The 17,150-nt window shown below is 42.6% G+C and overlaps 1 protein-coding gene across 1 annotated transcript; it reads left to right on the top strand.

Annotated features, from left to right (window-relative positions):
- The first annotated feature begins 767 nt into the window (after positions 1-767).
- On the top strand, positions 768-16,653 carry LOC137374949 (extracellular calcium-sensing receptor-like). The gene is made up of 6 exons (XM_068041562.1): positions 768-913; positions 1,550-1,841; positions 6,670-7,485; positions 9,169-9,396; positions 11,366-11,489; positions 15,740-16,653. Exons 2-6 carry the CDS (start codon positions 1,584-1,586, stop codon positions 16,651-16,653), a joined length of 2,340 nt encoding a protein of 779 aa, XP_067897663.1. The 5' UTR covers positions 768-913; positions 1,550-1,583.
- Positions 16,654-17,150: the final 497 nt, after the last annotated feature.

Raw genomic sequence — 17,150 nt, 5'->3', positions numbered from 1 at the left:
TCCCCTTTAGAATTGTACCTTTTATTTTATATTCTCTTCATGTTCTTCCTATCAAAATGAATCACTTCACATTTCTCTGCATTGAATTTATCTGCCACCTATCTGCCCATTCCACCAACTTGTCTATATAATTTTTCCAGTTCTACACTCTCCTCCTCACAGTTCACAATGCCTCCAAGTTTTGTGTCATCTGCAAACTTTGATATTGCGCCCTATACACCAAGGTCTACGTCATTAACATATATATCAGGAAAAGCAAGGGTCCCAACACTAACCCTTGGGATTTAGAATTCACAATACTACCACTGAGTCAAAACTGACACGCACCGCCAAAAACCGAGATAAAAGTTTGCTATGCTAAATAATAAAATAAACCTGCAGAAAATTGCTGAGCACTTAATTAGATTCACTTCAACATTATTCATTGACAAAATAGGCATGTTTTAATCTGCTACCTGTTGGGTGCCTCAAATGACAAAATCGCTTAAGGCACCAGACTTAACTTGGATGCTTTTATTGATGTACTTGATGTACTCTCCACACTCACCTTTCAGAGATTAATGTAAACTACCAATAACATATCTTTGGGGAATTCTAGAGATTAGTCCAGCTCAATTAACTCGCTGTAATCCACCTTGTAGGTTTCATTAAACTATATAACAGGCACATTAATCTTCTTTGCATGCAATCACGAACAACGCATGATGTATCACCTGTTTCGATGGGTTGTCTGTGTTGCGATCCCGTTACTGGGAGCAGCTGACTCTACGTGTAAACTTTTAGGACAGTTTTATTTGCCAGGACTGTATGAGGATGGGGACATCGTCATTGGTGGAGTATTTCCCATCTATAACAAAGCATTGGAAGAAAATCATTCTTTTAAAACGAGACCAACCCCTTCAGATTGTGTCAGGTGAGACTATACAATGACAAAGTACGATCCGATATGGTTTATTAACGCGGTTTGGTGTTAACTTGTGTTTAGAACTTGTGGTTAATTTAAAAGTTCAGAGCTGACTGAAGAAAAACGTTTAATAAGAGAAATGTTTTCTCATCATGTCGCCATTCAGTATTCGTAACTACGATCTTTTTGTGTAATGAATTTATACAATCTGTTTCCTTCCCTTACAATCTCAAATTCACCTGCAGTCTCCAGACTGTAGGATCCAAATTAAGAGCTATGAATTCTTTAACTCTTCCGTTACAATTCACGAATGTCTTCATTTCCTCAGGCTGACTTTACCTGTGGGCACATATATTTATATGCAATACCAATATGATCATCTAGGCACTGTTTCTACTCTGTACATTCGATTGTGTTTAATTTGAAGCATCACAATCTTAAGTATCACTTTAATCATTCTCTTTTATTTTTGCATGGAATAGATTGAGTATCAAGCGCCCTAAAAGTCATTTGTTTTATTCAACTGCCTTTTCCGTCTCAATTACCTTCACGCCATCATTTCCTTCTCTGAAACTGTTCCCAATGCAAATTGTTTAAAATCTGTAATGAAGGTATGTGCACATCCTATCGCTGCTTATCCTGTAGTTTTGATCTCCGAGCCTTTCGCTGGACGCAGATAATGATTTTTGCGATAAAGGAAATAAACCAGGATCCAACGATACTTCCAAATGTCACGCTAGGCTACAGGATCCACGATTCCTGTGCTTCGCCATCCCAGGCTCTCAAAGCTGCCCTAACACTGGTTAACGGACAAGAAGAAATTATTCCAGAATTCAAATGCAAGGGAGTTTCTCCTATTCCAGCCATCATTGGGGAATCTGGATCAGCACAGTCAATAATCATAGCAAGGGCAGTCGCATCCTTTGGAATTTCAATGGTAAGGCAATTTACTGAAAGCATTCTTCACAAATATTTTGATGAATAAATCTCATATTAACCAGTTTTAAAGTCCATCAATGATCACAACATAGGAACAGGAAGAGGCATGTTCCACCATTGAATTGCATCATGGCTGATCTGTACCTTACCTCCATGTTCTTGCCTTTGTTCCAGACTTGCCTAACAGAAATCTATCAACCTCCGTTTTAAAATTTTCAATTGACCCCTCGCGTCAACAACTTTTTGGGGAGAGAATTCCAGATTCCCACCACTGATTGTGTGAAAATGTGCTTCCCAACATTATCCCTGAATGGCCTAGCTCTAATTGTAAGATTATGCCCCTAGTTTTGGATTCTCCCACCAGACGAAATAGGCAAAAAAAAAAGATATGAGTGGGTATTTCACAAAACGGCATTATTATTGACAGAGTAGATAGTAAGGCCAAGATAGATGAAAACCAGAGGGCTCAGATTTAAGATAATTGGCAAGGGAACCAGATGGGAGTATTCAGCGAGTTGTTATGATCTGGAATACACTGCTTGAAAGGGTGGTGGAAGCAAATTCAATGGTGATTCTCAAAAGAAAATTGGATGTATACTTGAAAAGGAAAGGCTTGTAGATGTATGGGGAAAGATTAGGGAATGGAACTAACTGAATAGCAATTTCAAAGAGCCCACAAAGCCGCAATAGGCCAAATGGCCTCCTGCCGTGCTGTAAGGTTCTATGATTTACACTGTAAATTATTGTGATTGTTAAGTTACTGCAGACTTGACTCTAGAACCATGAGAAGTGAGATGGCCTAGAGGAGAGAGCCAACAAAAACAATTTGCTTTTATATAATGCGTTTACTTTACTAAAACTCCCAAGACTTCACAGCAGCGTTTGGAATCAAATTTTGACACTGAGTCACATAGGGAGATATTAAAGAGAGAAAGACTTATATTTATACAGCACCATTCACAACCTCAAGATGTCCCGAAGTGCTTTGCAGTCAATGAAATACTCTTGAAGTGTAGTCACTGTTGTAATGTAGGACACAGAGCAGCCAATTTGCACACAGCAAGCTCCTCCAAACAGCAATTCGATAATGACCAGATAATCTGTTTTTATTGATGTTGATTAAGGGATAAATATTGGCCAGGACACCTGGAATAACTCCACCACTCTTCTTTAAAAGGTGCCATGGGACCTTTTATGTCCACCTGAAAAACTAATGCCTCATCTGCCCTGACATCTCATCTGAAAGACAGCACCGCCAACATTGCAGTGTTCCCTCAGTATTGCACTGGAGTGTGATCCTAGCCTTTTGTGCTGTTTAGGACAACCAAAAGCTTGGGCAAAGAGGTAGCTTTTAAGGGGTGTCTTAAATGAGGAGAGAGGGGTGGAGAGGAAGAAAGGTTTAGGAAGAAATTTCTATGCAAATGAAGACTGGTGGTGTAAAGAAATTTGGAGATGTGCAAGAGGCCAGAATTGGAGGAGCACGGAGATCTTGGAGTGCTATAGGACTGAAAGAAGTTAGAGATAGGGAGGAGTAAGAACATGGAGGAATTTGAAAACATGGATGAAAATTTTAAAATTGAGGCATTGCCAGACCATGAGCCAATGTAGGTCAGCAAACACGGGGTGATGGTTGAATGGTACTTGGTGTGGGTTTGGATACAGGCAGCAGAATTTTGGATGACCTCAAGTTATGGAGGGTGAAAGATGGGAGGCTGGCCAGGAGAGCATTGGAATAGTCAAATCTAGAGAAAACAAAGGCATGGATGATGGTTTCAGCAGCAGATTAGATGAGGCAGGGAAAGAGTTGTGTAATGTTAGGGAGGGGGAAGTAGTCGATATGTCTTCCGATCCTCACCTTGAGGTCAAATGTGATACCAAGGTTAAAGTTGGATGATCAGGCTCAGACAGTTGCCTGGGAGAAGGATTGAGTGGCTGGCTAGGGAATGGAGTTTGTGGTGGGGAACAAAGACAATGGCTTCTGTCTTCCCAATATTTAGTTGGAGGCAATTTTTCCTCATTTGGTAATGGATGTCAGTTAATCAGTGTGACAAATCAATGACATTGGAGTGGTCCTGAGATGTGATGTTGAAGGTACACGTGGAATCTGATGTGTTTTGGATGATATTGCTGAGGGGCAGAATGTAGATGAGAAATAGAAGGGAGACAATTCTAAATGCTTGGAGGACTTCAGAGGTAATTGTGAGGTAGGTAGAAGAGAATTCATTGCAGCTGATTATCTGAATATGACTAGATAGATAAGAATGGCACCAGGCGAGGGTGATTCCAACCAGCTGTATGATGGAGGACAGGTGTTGGAGGAGGATGATGTGGTCTGCTGTGCCAGAGGCTGCAGACAGGTTAAGGAGGATGAGAAGGGATGGTTTATCAAAGCTACAGTCACATAGGATGCATTGTGTATGGCCATTTCAGTATTGGGACAGGAGCCGAAACCTGATTGGAAAGGTTCAAACATGGAGTTGGAGTTATGGAGTTTCAAACCATTCAGAATTTAGAGCAGCAGGGTGTAAATATGGTGCATCGAACCTACATTACCAAAGGTTGAGGGTATGTTGTATTTTATAAATGTGGCTTAAGTCAGCTGTTCAGTTGGCCTCTGCATCGCATCTGCACATTATAGAACAGGTTTTCCTCTTCCTGCGCTTATAGCTATTGGATCTCCTGGGCACAATGAATACAGGAATATCGAGTGGAGGAGTGCAAGCCCATAAGGGAGACCACTTAATTTCCCATCCATTTAATTTAATAGATGGAAAAGCCATACTGCACCATTCAGCCTAATGCATGAGTCCAGGGAAGGGAGTGTATTAGTCTGGGTCATGTCGTTATCAAAAAGGAGGAAGTGTTGAGCATCTTGCAAAGCATTAAGGTAGATAAGTCCCCAGGGCCTGATGGGATCTACCCCAGAATACTGAGGGAGGCAAGGAAATAAATTGCTGAGACCTTGACAGAAATCTTTGCATCCTCATTGGCTACAGGTGAGGTCCCAGAGGACTGGAGAATAGCCAATGTTGATCCTTTGTTTAAGAAGGGTAGCAAGGATAATTCAGGAAATTATAGGCCGGTGAGCCTTACATCAGTGGTAGGGAAATTATTAGAGAGGATTCTTCGGGACAGGATTTACTCCCATCTGGAAACAAATGAACTTATTAGCAAGAGGCAGCATTTTGTGAAGGGGAGGTCATGTCTCACTAACTTGATTGAGTTTTTTGAGGAAGTGACGAAGATGATTGATGAAGGAAGGGCTGTGGATGTTATCTATATGGACTTCCGTAAAGCCTTTGACAAGGTCCCGCATGGCAGATTGGTACAAAAGGTGAAGTCACACGGGATCAGAGGTGAGCTGGCAAGATGGATACAGAACTGGCTTGGTCATAGAAGACAGAGGGTAGCAGTGGAAGGGTGCTTTTCTGAATGGAGGGCTGTGACTAGTGGTGTTCTGCAGGGTTCAGTGCTGGGACCTTTGCTGTTTGTATTATATATAAATGATTTGGAGGAAAATGTAGTGGGTCTGATCAGTAAGTTTGCGGACGACACAATGGTTGGTGGGTATAGCAGGATATAGATCAGTTGGAGACTTGGGTGAAGAAATGGCAGATGGAGTTTAATCCGTACAAATGTGAGGTAATGCATTTTGGAAGATCTAATACAGGTGGGAAGTATACAGCAAATGGCAGAACCCTTAGGAGTATTGACAGGCAGAGAGATCTGGGCATACAGATCCACAGGTCACTGAAAGTGGCAACGCAGGTGGATAAGGTAGTCAAGAAGGCATACGGCATGCTTGCCTTCGTCGGTTGGGGCATAGAGTATAAAAATCAGCAAGTCATGCTGCAGCTGTACAGAACCTTAGTTAGGCCACACTTAGAATATTGCATGCAATTCTGGTTGCCACACTACCAGAAGGACGTGGAGGCTTTGGAGAGGGTACAGAAGAGGTTTACCAGGATGTTGCCTGGTCTGGAGGGCATTAGCTATGAGGAGAGGTTGGATAACCTCGGATTGTTCTCACTGGAAGAACGGAGGTGGAGGGGCGACATGATAGAGGCTTACAAAGTTATGAGGGGAATGGACAGAGTGGATAGTCAGAAGCTTTTTCCCAGGGTGGAAGGGTCAGTTGCTAGGGGACATAGGTTTAAGGTGCGAGGGGCAATGTTTAGAGGGGATGTGCGAGGCAAGTTCTTTACACAGAGGGTGGTGAGTGCCTGGAACTTGCTATGGGGGTGGAGGTGGTGGAAGCAGGTACGATAGCGACGTTTAAGAGGCATTTTGACAAATACATGAATAGGATGGGAATAGAGGGATACGGTCCCCGGAAGTGCAAAAGGTTTTAGTTTAGACAGGCATCAAGATCGGCGCAGGCTTGGAGGGCCGACTGGCCTGTTCCTGTGCTGTACTGTTCTTTGTTCTTTGCTGTTTGTAATACATAGACATTCCACCCCACCTCGAAGCCATTTAATCTCCCGTGAGAGGCAAAACTCCAGATCAAAACCCAGTTCAAATAGGGGGAAATCATTGAAAATATTAATCTGACAACCCGTCCCCCGCCCCTTAGCCTTCCTAAATATAGTCCAGGAGAGGACTCTGACTCTCACTAACGTTACAAGTACCTATCTCTTGTCGGAGGTGATCTCCGTCCCATTCAGAAACAGGTTCAGATCTCGCTGAGTTGAATGTACAGTTACTGTTTCCTCTAAACTTATCTTTGCCCATCATTCTTAAAAGAAAAATTTATTGATTGGCCATGTCGCGTAAGAAAACTATGCATCGCGAACTCTCGATTTCATTTTTTTTCCAAACCTTTGCAGGTCAGCTATTTTTCTACATGTGCGTGCCTGAGCAACAAGCAAGAATTTCCTACGTTTTTCAGAACTGTACCGAGCGATTTAATTCAGGCCAAGGCTTTAGCTCAGCTGGTCGAACATTTTGGCTGGACTTGGATCGGGACCATTGGAGGGGACAATGAATACGGTAGATATGGAATTCAAGCATTTAGCGAACACATTAAACGAGCTGGAGTCTGTATTGCTTTCTCAGAAACGGTTCTCAGAACATATTCTAAAGAAAGAATACTCAAGATTGTAGATGCTATAAAAATGTCGACTGCAAAGGTTATTTTGGCCTTTGCTTCCGAGGGCGACCTTTACCCTTTGTTGAAGGAAATTGTCCGTCAGAATATCACTGGCATTCAGTGGATAGCCAGTGAAGCGTGGATTACAGCGGCCAGACCCTCCACAAAACACAATTTCAAATCTTTCGGCGGAACAATAGGATTTGCAAGCCGTAAAATGGAAATCCCAGGATTTAGAAACTTTCTTATGAGTCTACGCCCTTCAACATATTTTACTGATAGTTTTATAAATGCTTTCTGGGAAACACTGTTTGGTTGCACATTTAACAGTGATACAGATGGATCTATGTACAGTACTGAGAAATGCACAGGGCATGAAAACTTACTAAATGTGACTAACTCCTTCTTTGATGTAACTCAGTTGAGAGTTACCTATAATGTCTACAAAGCAGTTTATGCCATAGCTCATGGACTCCATAGCTTGCTATTTTGTGAAGATGAAATATTGGGAGTTAATCACTGTGCCAACGTTTCAAACATCGAGCCATGGCAGGTAAGAGAAATAGTTTAGAGATACAGCACTGAAACAGGCCCTTCGGCCCACCGAGTCTGTGCCGACCATCACCCACCCATTTATACTAATCCTACCCTAATTCCATATTCCTACCACATCCCCACCTGTCCCGATATTTCCCTACCACCTACTTATACTAGGGGCAATTTATAATGGCCAATTAACCTATCACCCTGCAAGTCTTTGGCATGTGGGAGGAAACCGGAGCACCCGGAGGAAACCCACGCAGACACAGGGAGAACTTGCAAACTCCACACAGGCAGTACCCAGAATTGAACCCGGGTCACTGGAGCTGTGAGGCTGCGGTGCTAACCACTGCGCCACTGTGCCGCCCTGTTCTAGTAAATATTTTAATGCGGAATTTAATTATACAAATCTCAAATAGGCAGATCTATAAACCATATTCATGACTTGCATCATTAGGAAGGCTCACTGCAAATTATAATTAAAATATATTTTGTCTGAACATTCATAATTAAGGAAGTTACATTGACAATAGGTCAGCATTTCAAAAAGAAAAAAAAAATGACTCCACCCAAGCCAGGTTTATAGATGCTTAATACATAAACTTATATAGAGCCTACAGCACATAAACAAGCCTTCCACCCAACTGGTGTTAACACTCTACATGAGCCTCCTCCCATCTTACTTCATTTCCCTAATTCATCTCACCCTATCAGCAGAACCTTCTTTCTCATGTGTGTATCTAACTTCCCCTTAAATGCATCTATGCTATTCGCCTCAACTATTCCATGTGATTACAGGTTCCACATTCTAACCATTCTATATTTCCCATTATGGAAAGATATATACAGAATTTGCAGGCCATACTATCAATTTCTAGCCTATGTTGAGTTAAATGATCTTAGCAGGAATAGCAGCAGGGTATCAGGATTGTTCCCTGTAGCCCAGAAATTGGAAGGAGATAAGCAGGCAGGGCTTCTGCCCCTGATTGCTATCCAATAATCTGCACTAAATCATGCATGTTTTTGCACATTGGATGGGGTCAGGATTGGGCTTGACAGCGATCTCCCCTATAATCAAATAACCCTAAAACAATCACTGTCAAGATTCTCATATGTAGAATGGCTAGTTGGTTAAGCTACAGAAGAATGACCACCATCATGGGAAACACACATCTGCACAAGTTGGGACCATTGATAACCAGAGAAACTGAAACAGCATGTGTAGAGTGGGGAAGAAGATACCAGTCAAAAAACTTGTACTTGCAGTATACAGTATCATTACACATACCTTACATCAGAAAAATCAAGTTTGATTCTGAATTTGCTTGTTCATATGCAGGGAGAGACAGCATATAACTTGGTGAGCAAATGCTCCTAAGCTCTGGAATTCCTTCCCTAAATCTTTCTGCCTTTCTACCTCTATTTTCTCTTTTAAGATGCTCCTTAAAACCAACCTACTTGACCAAGCTTTTGGTTGGCTCTTCTAATATCTCCTCATGTGGCTCTGTCAAATTTTGTCTGAAAATGCTTTTGTGAAGCACTTTGGGATGTTTCAGTAAGTTAAAGGTGCTATTTTAGTGCTAGTTGCAGTTTTTAAAAGGGGGATTATGTTATTTGAATTCTTTAAAATTAATATCTTAACATGCCTTTGAATTCTTTAAAATATCTAATCTCTGCTTTCTGATCACTTCCCAAGCTCTTCCAGCATTTGAAAGAAGTAAGATTTACAAACCACCTTGGGGAACATGTATATTTTGATCCAAATGGGGATCCCACTGCATCATATGATATTATAAACTGGCAAATGAATCAGAGTGGTTTGTTGGAACATGTAACAGTTGGTTATTTTGATGCATCTGCAGCAACAGGAAAAGAATTTATGATAAATGAAGATAGTATTATATGGCATGGGAACAAAACAAGGGTAAGCATCTGTTTAAATCAATACTACTTTTTAAATGAGTTGTTACCTTATTAGTGGAGGAGTCCAGAATATGGGAGCTCAACCTTAAAATTAGGTCTAGGCCATTCAAAGGTGATGTCACAAAGCACTTCTTCACATAAAGGGTAGTGCCAATCATAGAATCATCGAGTGTTACAGCACAGATGGTGACCAATTGGCCCATTGTGTCTGTGCTGGTTCTTTGAAAGGTGTATCCAATTAGTTCCACTCTGGTGCTCTTTCTCCAAAGCCCTGAAATTTTCTTCCTTCAATTATTTATCCAACTCCCTTTTGAAAATTATTACTGAATCTGCTTCCATTGCCCTTTCAGGCAGTGCATTCTAGATCTAGAGTTTAGAGGAGTAAGAGGCGACTTAATTAAAACATATAAGATTTGAGGGGTCTTGACCGAGTGGATGTAGAAAGGATGTTTCCACTTGTGGGAGAATCTAAAACTGTTTAAAAATAATGTGTCACCCATTTAAGACAGAGATGAGGGGAATTTTTTTCTCTCACAGGGTCATGAGTCTTTGCAACGCTCTTCCTCAAAAGGCAGTGGAAGAGGCTTTGAATATTTTTAAGGCAGAGGTAGATAGATTCTTGATAAGCAAGGGGGTGAAAGGTTATCGGGGGTAGGTGGGAATGTGGCGTTGAGGTTACAATCAGATCAGCCATGATCTTGTTGAATGGCGGAGCAGGCTCAAGAGGCTTACTCCTGCTCCTAATTTATATGTTCATATGTATCCTAATGTGTTAAAAAAAAACTCCTCATACCTCTGGCCCATTAACCTTCTCTGCTCTAATTTCAGCTTCTCTAGTCTTTCCATATTACTGAAGTCCCTCACCCCTGTTATTATTCCAGTAAATCTCCTCTGCATGCTCTCCAAGGTCTGTACATGTTTCCCAATGACTGGTGCCCAGAATTAGGCACAATAGTCCAGCTGGGGCCTAACCAGTGAGCTCTAAATGTTTAGCATACTCTGTGCCTCCGCTTATAAAGCCAAAGATCTGGCTTTTTTTTTAACTTGTGGCGCCAATTTCAAAGACTTGTATGTGTAAACCTCCTGGTCTCTCTGTTCTGGAACACTCTCCCTCTAAAAGCTTTTGAGGCTGGGGATCAATCGAAATTTTCAAAACTGAGATTGATAGATTTTTTTTTACGCAAGAAACACAAAGACATTAAGGTACAGATCAGCCATGATCTAATTGATGAGCCGAGTGTCCTACTCCTGTTGCTATATTCCTATTACAGACCCGTTAAAAACGTCTCCACCAACATGTGCAGATTAATTAAAAAGATGCACTTTTTTTCTGGCTATCCTAATGCCATTTTTGTCTCTGCCCGCGTTGTTACAGCCAGTTCCTCAACCCGCCACAAACTACGTGATACAAGTCGAGTGATATTTAACAGTATCCTGAACAGCTCTGAAAGTGTTTGTGGTGACTGAAAAATACTTTGACGTCTGAAGGGGCTTACGGAAACATTTTTTTCTTTATGGAAAGGTGGGGGTGGGAGCCTCCGGAAATTGCACTCTACAAAAGGAGCAAAATTGCACTCTGCACTTTCTTGCTGCTGACTTGGTCTATGAGCATCTCAATCACTGCTTCAAAGAATCTGGGGCCCAGCTAAAATCATGCTGCCTGCCGTCCCAGAATATTGCTGCCCGTTATCCACCATCAAAATGTGTACCTCCCCTTGAAGGCACTGCCTCGATGGATTTCCTGCCTTCCCAATCAGCGAGCTGCCTATAAGGATTACAGTTATCTTTGGTAGCTCACCAATTGCATTTAAATGAAGCAGGGTGATGGTAATGACACAAAGCCATCCAATACACCTGGGGGTAGAGTGGACTCCTGATTCATACTGCATAGAAAAGTTGCCCCAATATTTCATCTTTAAAATCTCAGCTATTAATATATTAGCGTCTGTTTTCTCTCTTTCATTATGAAGGTCCCACAGTCCGTATGCAGTCAAAGCTGCCCTCCTGGCACAAGGAAAGCCGTACAAAATGGACAACACATTTGTTGCTTTGACTGCATACCATGTGCTGAAGGTAAAATCAGCAATGCAACAGGTTAGTAAATATTTTATCCATTTAATTATTTTTTTTTAAACGTGTATATTCTTCGCTATAAAAATAGCACTTGCAATGCAAAATACATTAATATGATGGGTTTTGATGCAGTATATAAGGAAAAATTGTTTACACTGGCAGGAGGGTCATTAACCAGAGGCCAAAGATTTTCAGCAATTGACAAAAGAACGAGAGGGGAGATGAGGAGATTTTTTTTTACACAGGGAGCTGTTATGATTGGGAATGTACTGCCTTAACGGGATGGTAAAAGTAGATTCAACTTTGAAAAGGGAATTGAATATATACTTGAAAAGGAAAAAATTGCAAGATAATGGAGCTGGAGCTGGATGAACTTTGGATCATTCGGGAGGCGGAGGGGATTATTGACAGGAGTTATAGGGAGGCAGTCACACCTCAGGTAAAAGAAGTAGGTAGATGGGTTACCGTCAGGGGAAGGAAAGGGAACCAGCAGGCAGTGCAGGGATCCCCTGTGGCCGTTTCCCTCAACAACAGGTATACCGTTTTGGATACTGTTGGGGGGGGGGACTTACCAGGGGTAAGAAATGGGGTGCAGGTCTCTGGCACAGAGTCTGTCCCTGTTGCTCAGAAGGGAAAGGGGAAAAGGAGCAGAGCATTAGTCATTGGGGACTCCATAGTTAGGGGAACAGATAGGAGGTTCTGTGGGAACGAGAGAGACTCACGGTTGGTGTGTTGCCTCCCAGGTGCCAGGGTACATGATGTCTCTGATCGTGTTTTTGGGATCCTTAAGGGGGAGGGGGAGCACCCCCAAGTCGTGGTCCACATAGGCACCAACGACATAGGTAGGAAGAGAGATGGGGATTTAAGACAGAAATTCAGGGAGCGAGGGTGGAAGCTTAGAGCGAGAACAAACAGAGTTGTTATCTCTGGGTTGTTGCCCGTGCCACGTGATAGCGAAGCGAGGAATAGGAAGAGAGAGGAGTTGAACACGTGGCTGCAGGGATGGTGTAGGAAGGAGGGTTTTGGTTTCCTGGATAATTGGGGCTCTTTCTGGGGTAGGTGGGACCTCTACAAACAGGATGGTCTTCACCTGAACCAGAGGGGTACCAATATCCTGGGGGGGAGATTTGTTAGTGCTCTTCGGGGGGGTTTAAACTAAATCAGCAGGGGAATGGGAACCTAAATTGTAGTTCCAGTGTACAGGCTGTTGAGAGTAGTGAGGTAGGGGATAAGGTTACAGGGACGCAAGAGGGCACTGGCAAGCAAGAACTTGGTTTAAAGTGTGTCTACTTCAACGCCAGGAGCATCCGGAATAAGGTGGGTGAGCTTGCAGCATGGGTTGGTACCTGGGATCCTGATGTTGTGGCCATTTCAGAGACATGGGTAGAGCAGGGGCAGGAATGGATGTTGCAGGTTCCGGGATTTAGATGTTTCAGTAAGAACAGAGAAGAGGGTAAAAGAGGGGGGGGGTGTGGCATTGTTAATCAAGGAAAGTATTACAGCGGCAGAAAGGACGTTTGAGGACTCGTCTACTGAGGTAGTATGGGCCGAGGTTAGAAACAGGAGAGGAGAGGTCACCCTGTTGGGAGTTTTCTATAGACCTCCGAATAGTTCTAGAGATGTAGAGGAAAGGATAGCAAAGATGATTCTCGACAGGAGCGAGAGTAACAGGGTAGTGGTTATGGGGGACTTTAACTTTCCAAATATTGACTGGAAATACAATAGTTCGAGTACTTTAGATGGGTCTGTTTTTGTCCAGTGTGTGCAGGAGGGTTTTCTGACACAGTATGTGGACAGGCCAACCAGGGGCGATGCCACATTGGATTTGGTACTGGGTAATGAACCCGGCCAGGTGTTTGATTTAGATGTAGGTGAGCACTTTGGCGATAGTGATCACAATTCGGTTAGGTTTACCTTAGCGATGGGCAGGGACAGGTATATACCGCAGGGCAAGAATTATAGCTGGGGGAAAGGAAATTATGACGCGATTAGGCAAGATTTAGGATGTGTAGGATGGGGAAGGAAACTGCAGGGGATGGGCACAAACGAAATGTGGAGCTTATTCAAGGAGCAGCTAATGCGTGTCCTTGATAAGTATGTACCTGTCAGGCAGGGAGGAAGTTGTCGAGCGAGGGAGCCGTGGTTTACTCAAGAAGTTGAAGCGCTTGTCAAGAGGAAGAGGGCGGCTTATGTTAGGATGAGACGTGAAGGCTCAGTTAGGGCGCTTGAGAGTTACAAGCTAGCCAGGAAGGATCTAAAGGGAGGGCTAAGAAGAGCAAGGAGAGGACACGAGAATTCATTGGCGGATAGGATCAAAGAAAACCCTAAGGCTTTCTATAGGTATATCAGGAATAAAAGAATGATAAGAGTTAGAACTGGGGCCAATCAAGGATAGTAGTGGGAAGTTGTGTGCGGAATCAGAGGAGATAGGGGAAGCGTTAAATGAATATTTTTCGTCAGTATTTACAGTAGAGAAAGAAAATGTTGCCGAGGAGATTACTGAGATACAGCCTACTAGGCTAGATGGGATTGAGATTCACAAGGAGGAGGTGTTAGCAATTTTGGAAAGAGTGAAAATAGATAAGTCCCCTGGGCCAGATGGGATTTATCCTAGGATTCTCTGGGAAGCCAGGGAGGAGATTGCAGAGCCGTTGTTGTTGATCTTTATGTCGTCATTGTCGACAGGAGTAGTGCCGGAGGACTGGAGGATAGCAAATGTTGTCCCCTTGTTCAAGAAGGGGCGTAGAGACAGCCCTGGTAATTATAGACCTGTGAGCCTTACTTCGGTTGTGGGTAAAATGTTGGAAAGGGTTATAAGAGATAGGATTTATAATCATCTTGAAAAGAATAAGTTCATTTGCGATAGTCAGCACGGTTTTGTGAAAGGTAGGTCGTGCCTCACAAACCTTATTGAGTTTTTCGAGAAGGTGACCAAACAGGTGGATGAGGGTAAAGCCATGGATGTGGTGTATATGGATTTCAGTAAGGCGTTTGATAAGGTTCCCCACGGTAGGCTATTGCAGAAAATACGGAAGTATGGGGTTGAAGGTGATTTAGAGCTTTGGATCAGAAATTGGCTAGCTGAAAGAAGACAGAGGGTGGTGGTTGATGGCAAATGTTCATCCTGGAGTTTAGTTACTAGTGGTGTACTGCAAGGTTCTGTTTTGGGGCCACTGCTGTTTGTCATTTTTATAAATGACCTGGATGAGGGTGTAGAAGGGTGGGTTAGTAAATTTGCGGATGACACGAAGGTCGGTGGAGTTGTGGATAGTGTCGAAGGGTGTTGTAGGGTACAGAGGGACATAGATAGGCTGCAGAGCTGGGCTGTGAGATGGCAAATGGAGTTTAATGCGGAGAAGTGTGAGGTGATTCACTTTGGAAGGAGTAACAGCAATGCAGAGTACTGGGCTAATGGGAAGATTCTTGGTAGTGTAGATGAGCAGAGAGATCTTGGTGTCCAGGTACATAAATCCCTGAAAGTTGCTACCCAGGTTAATAGGGCTGTTAAGAAGGCATATGGTGTGTTAGCTTTTATTAGTAGGGGGATCGAGTTTCAGAGCCACGAGGTCATGATGCAGCTGTACAAAACTCTGGTGAGGCCGCACCTGGAGTATTGCGTGCAGTTCTGGTCACCGCATTATAGGAAGGATGTGGAAGCTTTGGAAAGGGTGCAGAGGAGATTTACTAGGATGTTGCCTGGTATGGAAGGAAGGTCTTACGAGGAAAGGCTGAGGGACTTGGGGTTGTTTTCGTTAGAGAGAAGGAGGAGGAGAGGTGACTTAATAGAGACATACAAGATAATCAGAGGGTTAGATAGGGTGGATAGTGAGAGTCTTTTTCCTCGGATGATGATGGCAAACACGAGGGGACATAGCTTTAAGTTGAGGGGTGAAAGATATAGGACAGATGTCAGAGGTAGTTTCTTTACGCAGAGAGTAGTAGGGGCGTGGAACGCCCTGCCTGCAACAGTAGTAAACTCGCCAACTTTAAGGGCATTTAAGTGGTCATTGGATAGACATATGGATGAAAATGGAATAGTGTAGGTCAGATGGTCGGCGCAACATCGAGGGCCGAAGGGCTTGTACTGCGCTGTAATGTTCTAATGTTCTAAAAATGGTAAGAAAGCAGGGGAGTGCAATGTACAAAGAGCTGGCACAGGGACAATGGGCCGAATGGCCTCCTTCTGTACTGCATGATTCTCTGATTATACGACTAACAGAAACCTGTAGTTAATTATTAACAAGATTCTATTGCTGATTTAATTCCCCTAGATTCATTAGAATGCATGAAATGCCCTCTGGAATACTGGTCCAGTGATGACAGCCAAAGGTGTGTACTGAAAGAGATTGAGTTTCTCTCCTTTGAAGATACCATGGGGATTATCCTGATGACAGTGGCATTATTTGGAGCATGCATCACTTTGGTTATTGCTTCTGTATTTCTATATCACAAAGACACTCCCATAGTTAAAGCCAACAACTCTGAACTAAGTTTTCTGTTGCTGCTTTCATTGGTCCTTTGCTTTCTGTGCTCACTTACCTTCATTGGCAAGCCTTCAGTCTGGTCCTGTGTACTACGGCACACGCTGTTCGGCATCACGTTTGTCCTTTGCATGTCCTGCATACTGGGGAAAACGATTGTCGTGCTGATAGCGTTTAAGGCAACTGTTCCACAAACGAACACGATGAAATGGTTTGGGCCTATGCAACAAAGATTCATCGTTTGCGCATGCACTTTCATCCAACTGCTGATATGTGGTGCGTGGCTTGTTGAGGCTCCTCCATTCCCTGAAAAATACACGAGATATCATAATGCAAAGGTTATTCTGGAATGTAATGTGGGGTCTCCAATAGCCTTCTATTGTGTATTAGGCTACATTGGTATTTTATCATGCTTGTGTTTTGTGCTAGCTTTTCTGGCTAGAAAGCTGCCAGGCAATTTCAACGAAGCTAAGCTCATAACCTTTAGCATGCTTATCTTCTGTGCAGTTTGGCTAGCGTTCATTCCAGCCTATGTCAGTTCACCTGGCAAATACACAGTTGCTGTTGCAATCTTTGCCATTTTGTCGTCCAGCTTTGGTTTGCTTTTCTGCATTTTTGGGCCGAAATGCTACATTATCTTGTTCAAACCAGAGAAAAATACAAAGAGGAGTCTGATGAGGAAAACACCTTCAAAAATGTTTTAAGAAATACTATTTGGCACAGTCCTATCATGACCATCAAGCAATGTATGTCAATCATCTTGCTATACTCCTAAAACTATCCTGCCTTGTCACTTTAATTGTTTTCTCTGCGTTGCAAAAGAATAGGCTCTGCATGTCCCTTGTCATATCCCACTTGTTGTGCAACATAAAGTGAGACAGAGTTTAAGAAAACATTGAAAATTACTACGTACATTAAGACTGAAAAAATAGAAAGCCAAAGAAGAACTATGAAATCAAATTATCAAGGAGCATAAAACACAATAGTAAAATATTTTACAGATACATCAATAAAAAAGGAAGGCTGGAATGCAAATAGACAGGAAATACCAGAGGTAACAAAAGAGGGATGGCAGAAATATTAAATAATTACTTCACTTCGGTATTTACCAGGAAGATAGAACAGGTAGACATGACATTGAATGATAAGATGAGTAATGAGATAAATGCATTTTAAAAGTATCTAGGTTAGAGATAGCAGG

The sequence above is a fragment of the Heterodontus francisci genome, chromosome 11, assembly GCF_036365525.1.
Source record: "Heterodontus francisci isolate sHetFra1 chromosome 11, sHetFra1.hap1, whole genome shotgun sequence".
NCBI classification, from domain to species: domain Eukaryota; kingdom Metazoa; phylum Chordata; class Chondrichthyes; order Heterodontiformes; family Heterodontidae; genus Heterodontus; species Heterodontus francisci.
Note: the sequence above shows the minus strand (reverse complement) of the source record. Positions and strands in the feature narration are given on the sequence as shown.

What these genes read in the sequence shown, in the direction of transcription:
- LOC137374949 (XM_068041562.1), top strand. Translation starts at nt 1,584, where the DNA reads ATGATTTTTGCGATAAAGGAAATAAACCAGGATCCAACGATACTTCCA. An exon ending in CAAACATCGAGCCATGGCAG is followed by an intron (nt 7,486 to 9,168) that starts GTAAGAGAAATA and finishes TCACTTCCCAAG; the next exon opens with CTCTTCCAGCATTTGAAAGA. An exon ending in TAAAATCAGCAATGCAACAG is followed by an intron (nt 11,490 to 15,739) that starts GTTAGTAAATAT and finishes TAATTCCCCTAG; the next exon opens with ATTCATTAGAATGCATGAAA.